Source organism: Pan troglodytes, chromosome 1, assembly GCF_028858775.2.
Source record: "Pan troglodytes isolate AG18354 chromosome 1, NHGRI_mPanTro3-v2.0_pri, whole genome shotgun sequence".
In the NCBI taxonomy this organism is placed as follows: Eukaryota; Metazoa; Chordata; class Mammalia; order Primates; family Hominidae; genus Pan; species Pan troglodytes.
This window is the reverse complement of record NC_072398.2, coordinates 75,502,296-75,519,519: the sequence shown is the minus strand read 5'-3', so window position 1 is coordinate 75,519,519 and position 17,224 is coordinate 75,502,296. Positions and strand designations below refer to the sequence as shown.

At 39.5% G+C, this 17,224-nt stretch overlaps 1 protein-coding gene across 11 annotated transcripts in view; it reads right to left on the bottom strand.

Moving 5' to 3' along the window:
• Positions 1-17,224, bottom strand: part of SLC9C2 (solute carrier family 9 member C2 (putative)) — a 109,128-nt gene that overhangs the window by 74,390 nt on the left and 17,514 nt on the right. For 9 of the 11 annotated variants that reach the window (XM_054673309.2, XM_054673297.2, XM_054673298.2 and 6 more), the window contains 3 exons: positions 9,084-9,200; positions 7,416-7,577; positions 2,224-2,323 (listed from right to left, as the gene is read on the bottom strand). In XM_054673309.2, the coding sequence (XP_054529284.1) occupies positions 2,224-2,323; positions 7,416-7,577; positions 9,084-9,200 (379 nt within the window). The remainder of the gene's footprint in view (positions 1-2,223; positions 2,324-7,415; positions 7,578-9,083; positions 9,201-17,224) is intronic. The other 2 variants (XM_054673312.2, XM_054673300.2) reach the window with 1 other exon arrangement.

Below are 17,224 nucleotides of genomic sequence, written 5' to 3'. Positions count from 1 at the left end.
GCAGGGGGACCTCAAACCCTAGTGCATAGTTTTCAAAAAATTCAGAAGTCATGGAATAACTGACTGAGTTAAATACTTTTTTTTTTTTTTTTTTTTTGAGACAGAGTCTTGCTCTGTCACCCAGGCTGGAGTGCAAGTGGTGCGATCTCAGCTCACTGCAACCTCCACCTCCCAGGTTCACGCCATTCTCCTGCCTCAGACTCCTGAGTAGCTGGGACTACAGGCACCCGCCACCATGCCTGGCTAATTTTTTGTATTTTTAGTAGAGACAGGGTTTCACCATGTTAGCCAGGATGGTCTTGATCTCCTGACCTCGTGATCCGCCCGCCTTGGCCTCCCAAAGTGCTGGGATTACAGGCATGAGCCACCGCACTTGGCCTGAGTTAAATACTTAAAAAAAAAATGTCATGTGGGCACAATGGCTCATGCATGTAATCCCAACACTTTGGGAGGCTGAGGAGGACAGATTGCTTGAGCCCAGGAGTTCGAGACCAGCCTGGGAAACATGGTGAAACCCCATCTCTACAAAAAATACGAAAAATTAGCCAGGTATCCTGGTGCATGCCTGTAGTCCCAGCTACTTGAGAGGCTGAGGTGGGAGGATCTCTTGAGCCCTGGAGGTGGAGGCCATAGTGAGCTTTGATAGTGCCATTGCCCCTCAGCCTGGAAGGCAAAGCAAGATCCTGTCTCAAAAGAAATTTTTTTTTCATATCTCTCCACAGGACCTAAAAAATGCATTATGTATACAGTAGAACCTGAATAAATATGTAATTATTCACACATATTGTTACTTTCTTATATAAACATGTCTGCCACTTAACAAGGAGCACCTCTGAGAAGGGACTTATTTTCGTAGCCCCAGACCTAAGATGCAACATCCAGACCACACCAGACATTAAGAAAGGATTGGTCGAATGGGTGAAAAAATAAACAATTGGGTGAATAGAAAGTAATTTATAATGATGTCAACAGACAGCACCACTGAGCTCAGGAACCGGTCTAAATTGAGCATTACACCAAGTAGATGTTCTATGAACTGGTTATTCCCAAGCTTCTGGATTTAAAAACACAGTAATGTTTCATTCACATACACACAAAACTGGAATAGTTTTAGGTGCCCATGTTTTTTGTTGTTGTTGTTGTTTGTTTGTTTGTTTTTGTTTTTTGAGACAGAGTCTCGCTCTGTCACTCAGGCTGGAGTGCAGTGGTGCGAACTCGGCTCACTGCAAGCTCCGCCTCCCGGGTTCACGCCATTCTCCTGTCTCAGCCTCCCAAGTAGCTGGGACTACAGGAGCCTGCCACCACGCCCGGCTAATTTTTTCTGTATTTTTAGTAGAGATGGGGTTTCACCATGCTAGCCAGGATGGTCTCGATCTCCTGACCTCGTGATCCGCCTGCCTCAGCCTCCCAAAGCGCTGGGATTACAGGCGTGAGCCACCGTGCCCGGCCGCCCATGTTTTTTCATTTTGCCAAGTAGAAAAGAAAATACCATCTTCTATCATTGGAATGTCATAAAAGAAAGGACATTATAAACAACAAAAAAGTAGAACGGACATAATTTCACAGTAATGCATAGTCCTTATATTAAATAAATTAATTTTCATGGGAAAACTCAGGATTATGGCTTATTTTTCTCAGTTCGACATTTGTTTTCATCTGATGTGGGAATTTCTACATTAGATGATGATTTGGTATTTGATAATTCTGAACCAATTCTCTAATTTATTATAGTCTTTCAGAGAAAGTCTAACTTATTTCTCTGCACAGACAGGCAAATGATTTTCCCCCTATCCAGAGATATCCATATGGCATTTATTACCAGAAGTAAAGGGTAGGTAAGAGTTTTGTTGACGTTACATCTTTCTGCTACTCTTCTTTTCCAGCTCTTCCCACATTAATATACTGTTATTTAGGTATATTATGAAGGAAACAAAGAAAAAATGTATCTTTAAATCTCCATGGTTCAAAGTAAATTTTTGTCAGGTTACATATAAAAAACACCATGGTTTCTGAGCCACTGATACTTTATTCATAACAGGAGTATCAATTAATGCTGATAATTGTTGGCACCTTAAATTCTTTTCAAATATAACTGATAGCAAAAATAAAATTTTTAAGATAAAGAAAGGTTATGGAAAAAGTTTTACTAGTGTCCATGAAGGCGAGACCCCTTATGCACTAAACTGCTATGAGATCCATCAAAGGGCACGATAGGAAACTTACTTAGTAATTACAAGTTCGATCTTCGGTTTAAAAGTTAAAGAATCTAAATTCAGTCCTACAGCGGCTAAGGCAAGAGTGCCTGACATTCCTAAAAATTCCACTGGGGAGAAAAAAAAAACAAATGAATCAAATGCAATGTATTCATATCTGCACACTGAGACACTTTATCTTGAATAAAGAATTGGTGGGAATCTTAAGAGAAGTAGTAGTTCTTAGAAAGTCGCTTCAAAGGATTGACCTAATCCAGTAAACCTGGGGCTGGCAAACTTTTTCTATAAAGGGCCACATAGTAAATATTTAGTGTTTGTGATGCATACAGCCTCTGTTACAATGGTTCAACTCAGCTGTTGTAGTACAAAAGCAGCCACAGATAATACGTAAACGGATGTGTCCAGTAAAACTTGGTTTATAGACACTGAAGTCTGAATTTCACATAATTTTCATATGCCACAAAATATTCTTCTTTTGTGCCATTTTAAAATGTAAAAACCACTTTTAGCTAACAGGCAGATTTGGCCCAAGAGTCGCAGTTTGCCAAGTCCTGCTGGAGACCATCACTGAGGATAGGGCTAATGGAAAATAAGTTCAACAGCCCTCAAGGTGTCCTTTAAGCATCTCAGAAATACTGCACTACATGTGCTGGGAGTTGTGAGCCAAGCTCAGTGCTTCTGATGACTCCAGTTCCTTACACCTGCTTTTCTTTTGCAGCTATAGACCTCCCTAATTAAACTTGTAATTTGTTGGGCTCTAAACAAATGTGTAAATGTATTAATAGTCTGAGGCAGGAAAACCAACCTGAAGGATATTTGAATACCATGAATACTCTGCAGTCTTAGGCTGCAGAGTCTTCAAATTGCACATTAAAACCGTCAGACAGAAAGGAAGACAAAGAACATGAAAGATAGGATTGGAAGAGCTTCGGGGGAAAGCAGAGCTGGTTGCTTTTGGAATGTGACCTCACCTTCCTCCATTAGTGGCCCTGTAACTATAAAATAGGTGTAAAATAGTTACGACTCATACAGTTGTGAAAATTAAATTAGAAAACATGAAAATGCTTGCCACACTTTTAAAGCAATGAATAAGTGATAATACTATCATGCTGTTAATTGTTTTTATCTACTTTATTGCTTAGTAAATTAATATTGTTTATTAATTTAAAGAGGAGTTTACTATTCTTTTGGTTTATCTAATCCCTTAAGTTCAATTTAGACTTCCTTTTATCTACTTATTTAACTGAATTTAATTTAAATAACTAATGACAATAAAACCAGGAGTGCCGCAAACTGTGATGACAGGGAAACTATCTTTCAATTTCCAATTCTCTATAATTGGTATTTTATAAAGAAGGGACAGTGGAAGTGATAAGCCCCAGTTACAGGCAACAAGGGGATGCATTGTTTGTAGACTTTTAAAACAATTATAAAGATGACAAAAACTCCTTCTACTTTTTATTATCTCCATTCCCCCAAAATTCTAAACACTGTCACTTGATAAAATATTCCTCCTTGCTAGGATGGAGGAATCCCTCTTGGAATGCCTGTAGCCTACACTTTTATAGAACCCATGTTCTTTCATGAATTATACATCAGCACTCAAAGAGGTGACTCTCCAACCTCAATCAGATGCTTTTTGGACTTAAGCCAATTGATGGTATGTTCATTAGTCAGGGAAAAGAACAAAATTAAACAACATGAAAGAAATGTAACATTAAAGAATGTATAAGTGAGAATTTTATCTGCATTTTCGCTTTCCGGCTATGGAACATCTCCTTATAACACTGCCTTTTTCTGAGTTTGCTTTCAGGAACTTACTAAGTATGAGTAAAGGACTGCCTGAGGTTGTTTTTTAATTCCTGAAGCAGAGGAAAGTGTAATAAAGGAGGGAGGTGTATTGGTTTCCTGGGACTGCCATAATTGAATAGCACAAACTGGGGGGCTTAAACCACAGAAATGTATTGTCTCACAGTTCCGGAGCTAGAAGTCTAAGATCAGCAGGGTTGGTTCCTTCTGAGGGCTGTGATGGAGATTCTGTCCCAGGCCTCTCTCCTAGCTTCTGGTAGTTTCAGGCATTCCTTGGCTTATAGCTGGTATTCTCTCTGTGTCTTCACATAATCTTCCCTCTATGTGTATCTGTCGCTGTGTCCAAATTTCCCCTTTTTATAAGGATACAGTCATACTGGATTAGGACCTACCCTAATGACTGCATCTTAACTTGGTCATCTACAAAGGTCCTCTTTCTAAATAAAGTCACCTTTACAGGTACTGGAATGTAGGACTTCAACGTCTTTTGGGGGGACACAATTCAAACTAAAACAGGAGGCTACCTAGCAAGCTTTCATTCTGAGCAGCGGCACAGCGCTGCCTTGAAGCTACAAAGAATTATTGGCTGAAATCAGTATATATAGCACACACAAGTGCTGACTCTGGGATGTATTTAAGCCTGAGTAGTTAATGCTAAATTCCTACTTTCTATCATTCATCCACACTCTGCAGTAAGTCTTACCTGAACAAATGCAACCAAAATACAGATATTTCCTCTCTGCTGGTGACAGCTATAATCTCAAAGGCATAATTTCTAGAGAAAATCATCATTCTGTTTAAGGCTGATTCTTAGAGACCTGGTACCTGCTCAGGAAAGTTGTTAATTTTTTAGTAACTTTGTGAGCAGGTTGCTAACCAAAGCCATCCTTGAAATCAGCCACAGTAGATGTATTTATCCCATGAAAATTGACAAGCACTGCAAATCAGGGCTTTTTCTCTTCCCAGAGAGCCAATTTACCACCCCATCACTGCCTAACTCAGTCTCCCCATTTTACAGGTGAAGGAACTGAGGATAAAGCTTAAACTAGAACCAAGGTCCTGGCTCAGTTCTCTGTGATCTCCACCTCCTAAAATCTAAATCACAAGTGTCTCAATTGTTTAAGGACCTTTTACTCCACAGCTATGCGACTTATACTCGTTCACAGAAATCAACTTCAGAGTCTTATGATGCCGTTTAGTTAGCACAAAATAATCAGACTTCATAATGCTCAAATATATTTTTGGTAAACATTTGATTTGAATTGAATTGGGATTGAGCTGAATTGATCAGCTTTTTGGCTATATACCTGAATGAGCATAAGGAATTCATACTGTTTAACCAAACAACCCTATTCCAACTTGAAAAGTTGTATGTCAGAAATGGGAGTCTTCTAATGTGGCAATAATGCTAAAAGACTCTAGGGAACCCCATCCCACCTGCCTGCCCTCAATTCATACACATCTGGTTAAGATGATGCCACACATTGACTGGAAGCATCTCCATTTTTTAGAAAGAAAAGGGAATAGGAACTCATATTTATTGACTGCCCTACCTTGAGCCCAGTGATGTGCTGGTAAATGTTTAAAGCCAGCTCTTTTCTGCAATTATACAGGCAGTAAGGGAAAAAAGCTTTTTAAAACCCAGTTCAAGGTCGGGGCAGTAGAGGGAACCCTGAGTTGCAGTGTTGCAGTGTCTTCCAATTTCTATGGTGTAAAGACTCTCACTGTGGCCAATTTCGAGCTCTCAACATAATGTCACTTGAACAGAGTTTGAAAGACAGGAGGATAATCAGCTCTGGCAAACCAGCAAGAGCTATCAGCACACCAGCAGGAGTGAGTCACATGACAGATTATCTCATTAATGCCTGCAATACCCTTAATACATTAGGCGATATAACACCTTTTTTTTTTTTTTTAAGACAGAGTCTCACTCTGTTGCCCAGGCTGAAGTGCAATGGCGTGATCTTGGCTCACTGCAACCTCTGCCTCCCGGGTACAAGGGATTCTTGTGCCTTAGCCTCCCCAGTGGCTGGAATTACAGGCATGCGCCAGCACACCTGGCTAATTTTTTGAACTTTTAGTAGACACAGGGTTTCACTATATTGGCCAGGCTGGTCTCAAACTCCTGGCCTCAAGTGATCCGCCTGCCTCAGCCTCCCAAAGTGCTGGGATTACAGGCGTGAGCCACTGCACCCAGCCTATCATACCACTTTTAAAGATAAGGAAAGTGAACCGTAGAGAGGTTAAGTAATTTTCCAGGGTCACCAAGCTAATAAATTGCAGAGCTGAGATTTGAACTCAAGTCTGCCTAACTCCAAAGCTCTTCGAGGACTAGTAGCAGTTTATTCAACCAACATGTGTTAAATTACTATCAGGCATATGGCAAGCTCCAAACATAGAAAAGAGAACAAATAAAAAGATGACTAAGAGCCTCCACCTCAAGGAACTCACAGTCTAGTAGAAAAATAGACTAAATTAAATTTTTTTCTTCAAACATTTAAGGCATCTATAAAAAGCAGCACAGGAGAGGGGGAAAATGAAGAAATTTGAAGGAAATGAGCCTTCAGTGAATGCTTTCTATAATTTTACTGATTCAGGGCAGTGAGAAACCCTCAGGTGGCAATTAATCTGCAGAAGCAGCAGCGCTTTTAGGTAACTGGAGGTGAAAGAGAAGTAATTAACCTCTTGATACCTGAGGCCTTTCAAGAACCGAAGTTGCTTCACTGTGTGAGATGAGAGCAAAAGTGGAATTTGACAGTTTGGCCACAGTTACTATGTCTCTTAGGGACCGGGCACCTCAGTCAGGCCAGTAAACACTTAAATCTCCATTTCATTGAACTAAACTAGCTGAAGGTCAGCCAGTGCTGAGCACTCTTACTCCTGTGATTATTTCACTCTCCTGCTTCTCTTTCAACAATAAATATACCTCTCCTTTCCTGACTCTTAGCCTAAGTAAGAGCTGCCATTTCTACAGTCTTCTCAATTTGGCATCCATTGAATTAAAGGCTGTTGATCTAGAAAAGCCTCAGGAGCATCTCTCCTAGCCTTCTCAGTTTGCAGATGGTTTGTTCTGACGGTTAGAGCAGAAATGAGCTCAGTGTTGATTCCTCTGCCTGGGGAATGCCAGTGACTATATACAAAGTCAAATGAAGAGTCCAAAAAGAACAAGAGAGTAACCACAGAGAACAGTGCAAGGAAATTGGACATGGAGTTGAAATAAAAAGGATATTAAGAAAGACCAGGAAAGAGCTAGAGGTAAGTAATATAATATGACAGAACACACAGTGGGGCCACAAAAAGGAGGAGAAGCAACTGGATTCAAGATCAGGAAAAAATAAACGTGTATAAAACTTACTTTAAGGACAGTAATTTTTGTATTTATTTCTGCCTTACCAATATAGAAAGTCATGTACACCATTGAAAAGCAGAGAATGATATTAGTCAGCATATTGCTAAAAACGTCAGCCAATATACACTGAATGATTTTTGCACACCAATATCCAAATATTATGCTTCCCAAAATGTCATAGCTGAGTTCAATGCCTACATGTAAATCTAAAAAAAAGAAAGAAAGAAAAAATAAGAAATAAAAACTTGAGCTATAACTTTTGTCTCTTTCACTGATGGCATTTGGGTCTTTGCACTTTGGTTTGCTTGTGAGATTTTGAGTGGGCACCTTATTTGTCAGCAAATAGGAGTGTCTCGTGAAAGTCTGGTAAAAAAGCCTCTCTCAGAATAACCTTCCCTTATAGTCTGCAGCTTAAGGTTTGCTTATCTAGGGATAGAAGATTCAAATGTCCTCAGGAGAAAGGCAAGGAGAATAAATGGGAAAAACTTGTGACAAATGGGTTTAGAGTGAATGTCTAAACAAAAAAAAAATCTAAATTAAAAATTTTTAGATAAACTATGTCAAGACCAAGCTAACTAGGCCCAGGGTCACTGCTAACCTGCAGTTAGTTTATGACCCCTGCCCCCAGCCCAGGAGACATTGGAAAATGAAGATAAGAAATTTTCATTAGTCAGAATAACTGGGGGCACTAGTGGCAGTCAGTGGGTAGCTATCAGGGTAGTCCTAAATGACAAAAATTGTCCCACCCCAATGCCCGGTAGCTCCCTCATTGAGAAGCACTGCAAACCCCTCTTCATTCATTAATATTTATTTCTCCTTTTAGTATCTTCCTCCTCTTGTGACTATCACAAAAGTATAACAGAAAAACACATTTTCTCCCTTCATACTGTGATTTTTTTCCCCTTTTCATTTCTACTAGTAACACATCTGGAAACCTAGCAAGGCAACAGCTTCATATCCCAGTGGGCTTTAGCTGCAGGAATCTGGTTCTTGTCACTTCTAGGATTGGATCCTCCAGTCCTGCATACAATGTTCTGCTTTCACTCTGAGACCCAAATCCAGAACCAAGCCAATTCTTAGCACTCAGTCACTGAGAGATCCAGATTGATCCAGTTAAGAAGTAAATCTGAGCGAGCTGACACTATATGTGTCTATTGTGACACTATATGTGTGCACACATGCATTTATGCATATTGAGAAAAACTAAAGCACTTTTTAAATGTTCTTTCCCCCTTAATGTCCAAGAACACACATGCAGTCCTCCTTCCGGTACCCATGGGGCATTGGTTCCAGGAACCCCTTTGGATACCAAAATCTGCAGATTCTCAAAACCTTGGATATAAAATAGCATATTATTTGCATATAACCTACAGCACATACTTCTATGTACTTTAAATCATCTCTAGGTTACTTCTAATACTTAATACAATGCAAATACTCTATGTAAATAGCTATACTGTATTGCATTTTAATTTGCATTTTTATTGTTGTATTGTTATTTTTATTGAGTTTTTCTGAATATTTTTGATCTGCAGTTGGTTGAATCCGTGGATGCAGATGGTCAACTATGATTTTTTTCTTGTTACTTCATATATCATTGTAATCAGCCCAAAAGTAAAGTATAGAGAAGGCAGCAAAGTTAAAACATTTGAATGTATTTTAATTTTAATGAGAATGATTTTGGAAAATATACAGACAAAAAATGCTCCTACCTCTAAAAATAGAAAAGTGGATTCTGTTGCCCCGAAAATTTCCAAAAAAAATTGATGCGATGCTACAAATGATCAATGATTCTCCTCTAATGAGATCAATGTATATTTTAGAAATGCCTGAAAAAGGAAATACAAAATATAACTCAATATGCTACATGAAAATAATGTTCTTGCACAGGAAGCAGAAACAGAAGAGAAAGAACAGAAAAAGAAAAAAGAGAAAGAACAAGGCAACTGTGACTGGGATGGGTCTGTAAGACAATCACAATCACCATTTTTAAATTTCTACATTGTGCCTCCTGCATTTGCAATGGCAAAGAAACATGGCGATAGCACTGCTTGTATTGTTCATTGTCTCAACCATACTTGAGTTTCAGAATGAGACAAATACTTCTCAAGATACCACATTTAGTTTGAATAAACCTGAATCAGATTCCAAAATAACCTCATTTTAGAAATAAGTACAAAATAGGACCCAGCAATTCTACTCCTAGGTATAAACCCAAGGTAATTGAAAATGTATGTCCACACAAAGATTTGTACATAAACATTCATAATAGTATTATTCATAAGAGCTAAAAGGTGGAAACAACTCAATGTCTATCAGCTGATAAATGAATAAATATATGTGATATATCCCTAAAATGAAATATTATTCCTCCACAAAAAGGAATGAAGTACTTACTGATACATATTAAAACCGGAACCTTGAAAACATTATACTAAGTGAAAGAAGCCAGACACAAAACCCACATATTGTATGATTTGATTTATATGAAATGTCCGTGATAGACAGATACATAGAAACCAAAAATAGATTGGTTGTGCTTTCCAGAGGCTTGAGTAGATAAAATTCCACAGCCAAATTTCCATCTAACATCATTTTCTTTCTGCCTAGAAGACTTTTAACAATTTTGTAGTGCAGGCCTGCTGATGATAAATTCTTTCAGTTTTTGTATGTTTAAGAAAGTCTTCATTTTACCTTCTCTTTCAAAAGATATTTTCACTGAGTGTAGAATTCTAAGTCTGTTGTCATTATTTTTGTTCCTCTAAATACAATGTGACTTTTGTCTCTGGCTGCTTTTAAAATTTTCTCTTTATAATTGGTTTTAAGGAATTTGCTTCTTATACGCTTTTGTGTAGTCTTCTTTATATTTCTTGGGTTGCAGTTTATTAAGCTTGTTGAATCTGTAGCTTTCATTATTATCAAATTTAGAAACTTTTTCTCCAGGATTTCTTCAAATTTTTTGTTCCTCCCTCTCTTTTCTTTCGGGGACTCATACATTAGGTCATTTGAAGTTGTCCACAGCTCACACTGATGCTCAGTTCATGTTTTCTCGTCCTTTTCTCTCTGTGTTTCATTTTAGACAGTTTCTATTGCTACATCTTCAAGCTCTCTCCACCTTCTCTTTTGGCTTAATGTGGACCTAATTTATATTAGTCCACAATGAATTATATTCATTGTAAAATTTGGAAAAGAATAAAACAAATCTTCTATAGTTCTATGATGACCCAGATATAACCATTTTAAAGTTGAAGTCCTTTTCTAAGCATATGGTTCTTTTTACTCAATTGAGATCATACTAACACTCTATATTTTATTTCTTTACAAGATCCTCTTCCAGATTTGCTTTAAAATAAGTTATTTAAGCCCTTACACTCTTTTAAAACAGGTAATGGATAGACAATTTCCTTTTAACTTACATATGAACGTCTACTACATTTTTGACTGGGCCAGTCCACTTTAGATTTAGGTTGTACAGGTTTACAATGCAGATGGGCACCTCATCAAAAGAAACACTATTAACATTATAGAAATCGTAGTTCTTGGGGGAGGAGCCAAGATGGCCGAATAGGAACAGCTCCGGTCTACAGCTCCCAGCGTGAGCGACACAGAAGACGGGTGATTTCTGCATTTCCATCTGAGGTACCGGGTTCATCTCATTAGGGAGTGCCAGACAGTGGGCGCAGGTCAGTGGGTGCGCGCACCGTGTGCGAGCCGAAGCAGGGCGAGGCATTGCCTCACTTCAAGGGGTCAGGGAGTTCCCTTTCCCAGTCAAAGAAAGGGGTGACGGACAGCACCTGGAAAATCGGGTCACTCCCACCCGAATACTGCGCTTTTCCTACGGGCTTAAAAAACGGCGCACCACAAGATTATATCGCGCACCTGGCTCGGAGGGTCCTACGCCCACGGAGTCTCGCTGATTGCTAGCACAGCAGTCTGAGATCAAACTGCAAGGCGGCAGCGAGGCTGGGGGAGGGGCGCCTGCCATTGCCCAGGCGTGATTAGGTAAACAAAGCAGCCGGGAAGCTCGAACTGGGTGGAGCCCACCACAGCTCAAGGAGGCCTGCCTGCCTCTGTAGGCTCCACCTCTGGGGGCAGGGAACAGACAAACGAAAAGACAGCAGTAACTTTTGCAGACTTAAATGTCCCTGTCTGACAGCTTTGAAGAGAGCAGTGGTTCTCCCAGCAAGCAGCTGGAGATCTGAGAACGGGCAGACTGCCTCCTCAAGTGGGTCCCTGACCCCTGACCCCTGACCCCCGAGCAGCCTAACTGGGAGGCACCCCCCGCAGGGGCACACTGACACCTCACACGGCAGGGTATTCCAACAGACCTGCAGCTCAGGGTCCTGTCTGTTAGAAGGAAAACTAACAAACAGAAAGGACATCCACACCAAAAACCCATCTGTATATCACCATCATCAAAGACCAAAAGTAGATAAAACCACAAAGATGGGGAAAAAACAGAACAGAAAAACTGGAAACTCTAAAAAGCAGAGCGCCTCTCCTCCTCCAAAGGAACGCAGTTCCTCACCAGCAACGGAACAAAGCTGGATGGAGAATGACTTTGACGAGCTGAGAGAAGAAGGCTTCAGACGATCAAATTACTCTGAGCTACGGGAGGACATTCAAACCAAAGGCAAAGAAGTTGAAAACTTTGAAAAAAATTTAGAAGAATGTATAACTAGAATAACCAATACAGAGAAGTGCTTAAAGGAGCCGATGGAGCTGAAAACCAAGGCTCGAGAACTACGTGAAGAATGCAGAAGCCTCAGGAGCCGATGTGATCAACTGGAAGAAAGGGTATCAGCAATGGAAGATGAAATGAATGAAATGAAGCGAGAAGGGAAGTTTAGAGAAAAAAGAATAAAAAGAAATGAGCAAAGCCTCCAAGAAATATGGGACTATGTGAAAAGACCAAATCTACATCTGATTGGTGTACCTGAAAGTGATGGGGAGAATGGAACCAAGTTGGAAAACATGCTGCAGGATATTATCCAGGAGAACTTCCACAATCTAGCAAGGCAGGCCAACGTACAGATTCAGGAAATACAGAGAACGCCACAAAGATACTCCTCAAGAAGAGCAACTGCAAGACACATAATTGTCAGATTCACCAAAGTTGAAATGAAGGAAAAAATGTTAAGGGCAGCCAGAGAGAAAGGTCGGGTTGCCCTCAAAGGGAAGCCCATCAGACTGACAGCGGATCTCTCGGCAGAAACTCTACAAGCCAGAAGACAGTGGGGGCCAATATTCAACATTCTTAAAGAAAAGAATTTTCAACCCAGAATTTCATATCCAGCCAAACTAAGCTTCATAAGTGAAGGAGAAATAAAATACTTTACAGACAAGCAAATGCTGAGAGATGAGATTTTGTCACCACCAGGCCTGCCCTAAAAGAGCTCCTGAAGGAAGTGCTAAATATGGAAAGGAACAACCAGTACCAGCCGCTGCAAAATCATGCCAAAATGTAAAGACCATCGAGACTAGGAAGAAACTGCATCAACTAACGAGCAAAATAACCAACTAAAATCATAATGACAGGATCAAATTCACACATAACAATATTAACTTTAAATGTAAATGGACTAAATGCTCCAATTAAAAGACACAGACTGGCAAATTGGATAAAGAGTCAAGACCCATCAGTGTGCTGTATTCAGGAAACCCATCTCACGTGCAGAGACACACATAGGCTCAAAATAAAAGGATGGAGGAAGATCTACCAAGCAAATGGAAAACAAAAAAAGGCAGGGGTTGCAATCCTAGTCTCTGATAAAACAGACTTTAAACCAACAAAGATCAAAGGAGACAAAGAAGGCCATTACATAATGGTAAAGGGATCAATTCAACAAGAAGAGCTAACTATCCTAAATATATATGCACCCAATACAGGAGCACCCAGATTCATAAAGCAAGTCCTGAGTGACCTACAAAGAGACTTAGACTCCCACACATTAATAATGGGAGACTTTAACACCCCACTGTCAACGTTAGACAGATCAACAAGACAAAGTCAACAAGGATACCCTGGAATTGAACTCAGCTCTGCACCAAGCGGACCTAATAGACATCTACAGAACTCTCCACCCCAAATCAACAGAATATACATTTTTTTCAGCACCACACCACACCTATTCCAAAATTGACCACATACTTGGAAGTAAAGCCCTCCTCAGCAAATGTAAAAGAACAGAAATTATAACAAACTGTCTCTCAGACCACAGTGCAATCAAACTAGAACTCAGGATTAAGACACTCACTCAAAACCGCTCAACTACATGGAAACTGAACAACCTGCTCCTGAATGACTACTGGGTACATAACGAAATGAAGGCAGAAATAAAGATGTTCTTTGAAACCAAGGAGAACAAAGACACAACATACCAGAATCTCTGGGATGCATTCAAAGCAGTGTGTAGAGGGAAATTTATAGCACTAAATGCCCACAAGAGAAAGCAGGAAAGATCCAAAATTGACACCCTAACATCACAATTAAAAGAACTAGAAAAGCAAGAGCAAACACATTCAAAAGCTAGCAGAAGGCAAGAAATAACTAAAATCAGAGCCGAACTGAAGGAAATAGAGACACAAAAAACCCTTCAAAAAATTAATGAATCCAGGAGCTGGTTTTTTGAAAGGATCAACAAAACTGATAGACTGCTAGCAAGACTAATAAAGAAAAAAAGAGAGAAGACTCAAATAGACACAATAAAAAATGATAAAGGGGATATCACCACCAATCCCACAGAAATACAAACTACCATCAGAGAATACTACAAACACCTCTACGCAAATAAACTAGAAAATCTAGAAGAAATGGATAAATTCCTCGACACATACACTCTCCCAAGACTAAACCAGGAAGAAGTTGAATCTCTGAATAGACCAATAACAGGATCTGAAATTGTGGCAATAATCAATAGTTTACCAACCAAAAAGAGTCCAGGACCAGATGGATTCACAGCCAAATTCTACCAGAGGTACAAGGAGGAACTGGTACTATTCCTTCTGAAACTATTCCAATCAATAGAAAAAGAGGGAATCCTCCCTAACTCATTTTATGAAGCCCACGTCATTCTGATACCAAAGCCAGGCAGAGACACAACAAAAAAAAAGAATTTTAGACCAATATCCTTGATGAACATTGATGCAAAAATCCTCAATAAAATACTGGCAAAACAAATCCAGCAGCACATCAAAAAGCTTATCCACCATGATCAAGTGGGCTTCATCCCTGGGATGCAAGGCTGGTTCAATATACGCAAATCAATAATGTAATCCAGCATATAAACAGAGCCAAAGACAAAAACCACATGATTCTCAATAGATGCAGAAAAAGCCTTTGACAAAATTCAACAACACTTCATGCTAAAAACTCTCAATAAATTAGGTATTGATGGGACGTATTTCAAAATAATAAGAGCTATCTATGACAAACCCACAGCCAATATCATACTGAATGGGCAAAAACTGGAAGCATTCCCTTTGAAAACTGGCACAAGACAGGGATGCCCTCTCTCACCACTCCTATTCAACATAGTGTTGGAAGTTCTGGCCAGGGCAATTAGGCAGGAGAAGGAAATAAAGGGTATTCGATTAGGAAAAGAGGAAGTCAAATTGTCCCTGTTTGCAGACGACATGATTGTATATCTAGAAAACCCCATTGTCTCAGCCCAAAATCTCCTTAAGCTGATAAGCAACTTCAGCAAAGTCTCAGGATACAAAATCAATGTACAAAAATCACAAGCATTCTTATACACCAACAACAGACAAACAGAGAGCCAAATCATGAGTGAACTCCCATTCACAATTGCTTCAAAGAGAATAAAATACCTAGGAATCCAACTTACAAGGGATGTGAAGGACCTCTTCAAGGAGAACTACAAACCACTGCTCAAGGAAATAAAAGAGGATACAAACAAATGGAAGAACATTCCATGCTCATGGGCAGGAAGAATCAATATCGTGAAAATGGCCATACTGCCCAAGGTAATTTACAGATTCAATGCCATCCCCATCAAGCTACCAATGCCTTTCTTCACAGAATCGGAAAAAACTACTTTAAAGTTCACATGGAACCAAAAAAGAGCCCACATCGCCAAGTCAATCCTAAGCCAAAAGAACAAAGCTGGAGGCATCACACTACCTGACTTCAAACTATACTACAAGGGTACAGTAACCAAAACAGCATGGTACTGGTACCAAAACAGAGATATAGATCAATGGAACAGAACAGAGCCCTCAGAAATAACGCCGCATATCTACAGCTATCTGATCTTTGACAAACCTGAGAAAAACAAGCAATGGGGAAAGGATTCCCTATTTAATAAATGGTGCTGGGAAAACTGGCTAGCCATATGTAGAAAGCTGAAACTGGATCCCTTCCTTACACCTTATACAAAAATCAATTCAAGATGGATTAAAGACTTAAACGTTAGACCTAAAACCATAAAAACCCTAGAAGAAAACCTAGGCATTACCATTCAGGACATAGGCATGGGCAAGGACTTCATGTCTAAAACACCAAAAGCAATGGCAACAAAAGCCAAAATTGACAAATGGGATCTAATTAAACTAAAGAGCTTCTGCACAGCAAAAGAAACTACCATCAGAGTGAACAGGCAACCTACAAAATGGGAGAAAATTTTCGCAACCTACTCATCTGACAAAGGGCTAATATCCAGAATCTACAATGAACTCAAACAAATTTACAAGAAAAAAACAAACAACCGCATCAAAAAGTGGGCAAAGGACATGAACAGACACTTCTCAAGAGAAGACATTTATGCAGCCAAAAAACACATGAAAAAATGCTCATCATCACTGGCCATCAGAGAAATGCAAATCAAAACCACAATGAGATACCATCTCACACCAGTTAGAATGGCAATCATTAAAAGGTCAGGAAACAACAGGTGCTGGAGAGGATGTGGAGAAATAGGAACACTTTTACATTGTTCGTGGGACTGTAAACTAGTTCAACCATTGTGGAAGTCAGTGTGGCGATTCCTCAGGGATCTAGAACTGGAAATACCATTTGACCCAGCCATCCCATTACTGGGTATATACCCAAAGGACTATAAATCATGCTGCTATAAAGACACATGCACACGTATGTTTATTGCGGCATTATTCACAATAGCAAAGACTTGGAACCAACCCAAATGTCCAACAATGATAGAGTGGATTAAGAAAATGTGGCACATATACACCATGGAATACTATGCAGCCATAAAAAATGATGAGTTCATGTCCTTTGTAGGGACATGGATGAAACTGGAAATCATCATTCTCAGTAAACTATCGCAAGAACAAAAAACCAAACACCGCATATTCTCACTCATAGGTGGGAATTGAACAATGAGATCACATGGACACAGGAAGGGGAATATCACACTCTGGGGACTGTTGTGGTGTTGGGGGAGGGGGGAGGGATAGCATTGGGAGATATACCTAATGCTAGATGACGAGATGGTGGGTGCAGCGCACCAGCATGGCACATGTATACATATGTAAGTAACCCGCACAATGTGCACATGTACCCTAAAACTTAAAGTATAATAATAAAAATAAATAAATAAATAAAAGAAATTGTAGTTCTGTATAATTTTAGGCATTTGGCAAAAAATAGTTTTTGCTTTAAAAAATAATGTATTATGACTATTTTATTTAATAATTTCTTTTATTTAAGAAAACTGTTTTGAAGAAAGAACCATTTATCTAATTCACACAAAGGGACAATATGATGGCCCAGCCAACACCCAAAACAAGTGAGAGTGGCTTTCCCAATAAAAATAAGTCAAATTTGTCTTATCAGGAGACAATGCTACTGGATCCAGAATCTATCTAACCTCCT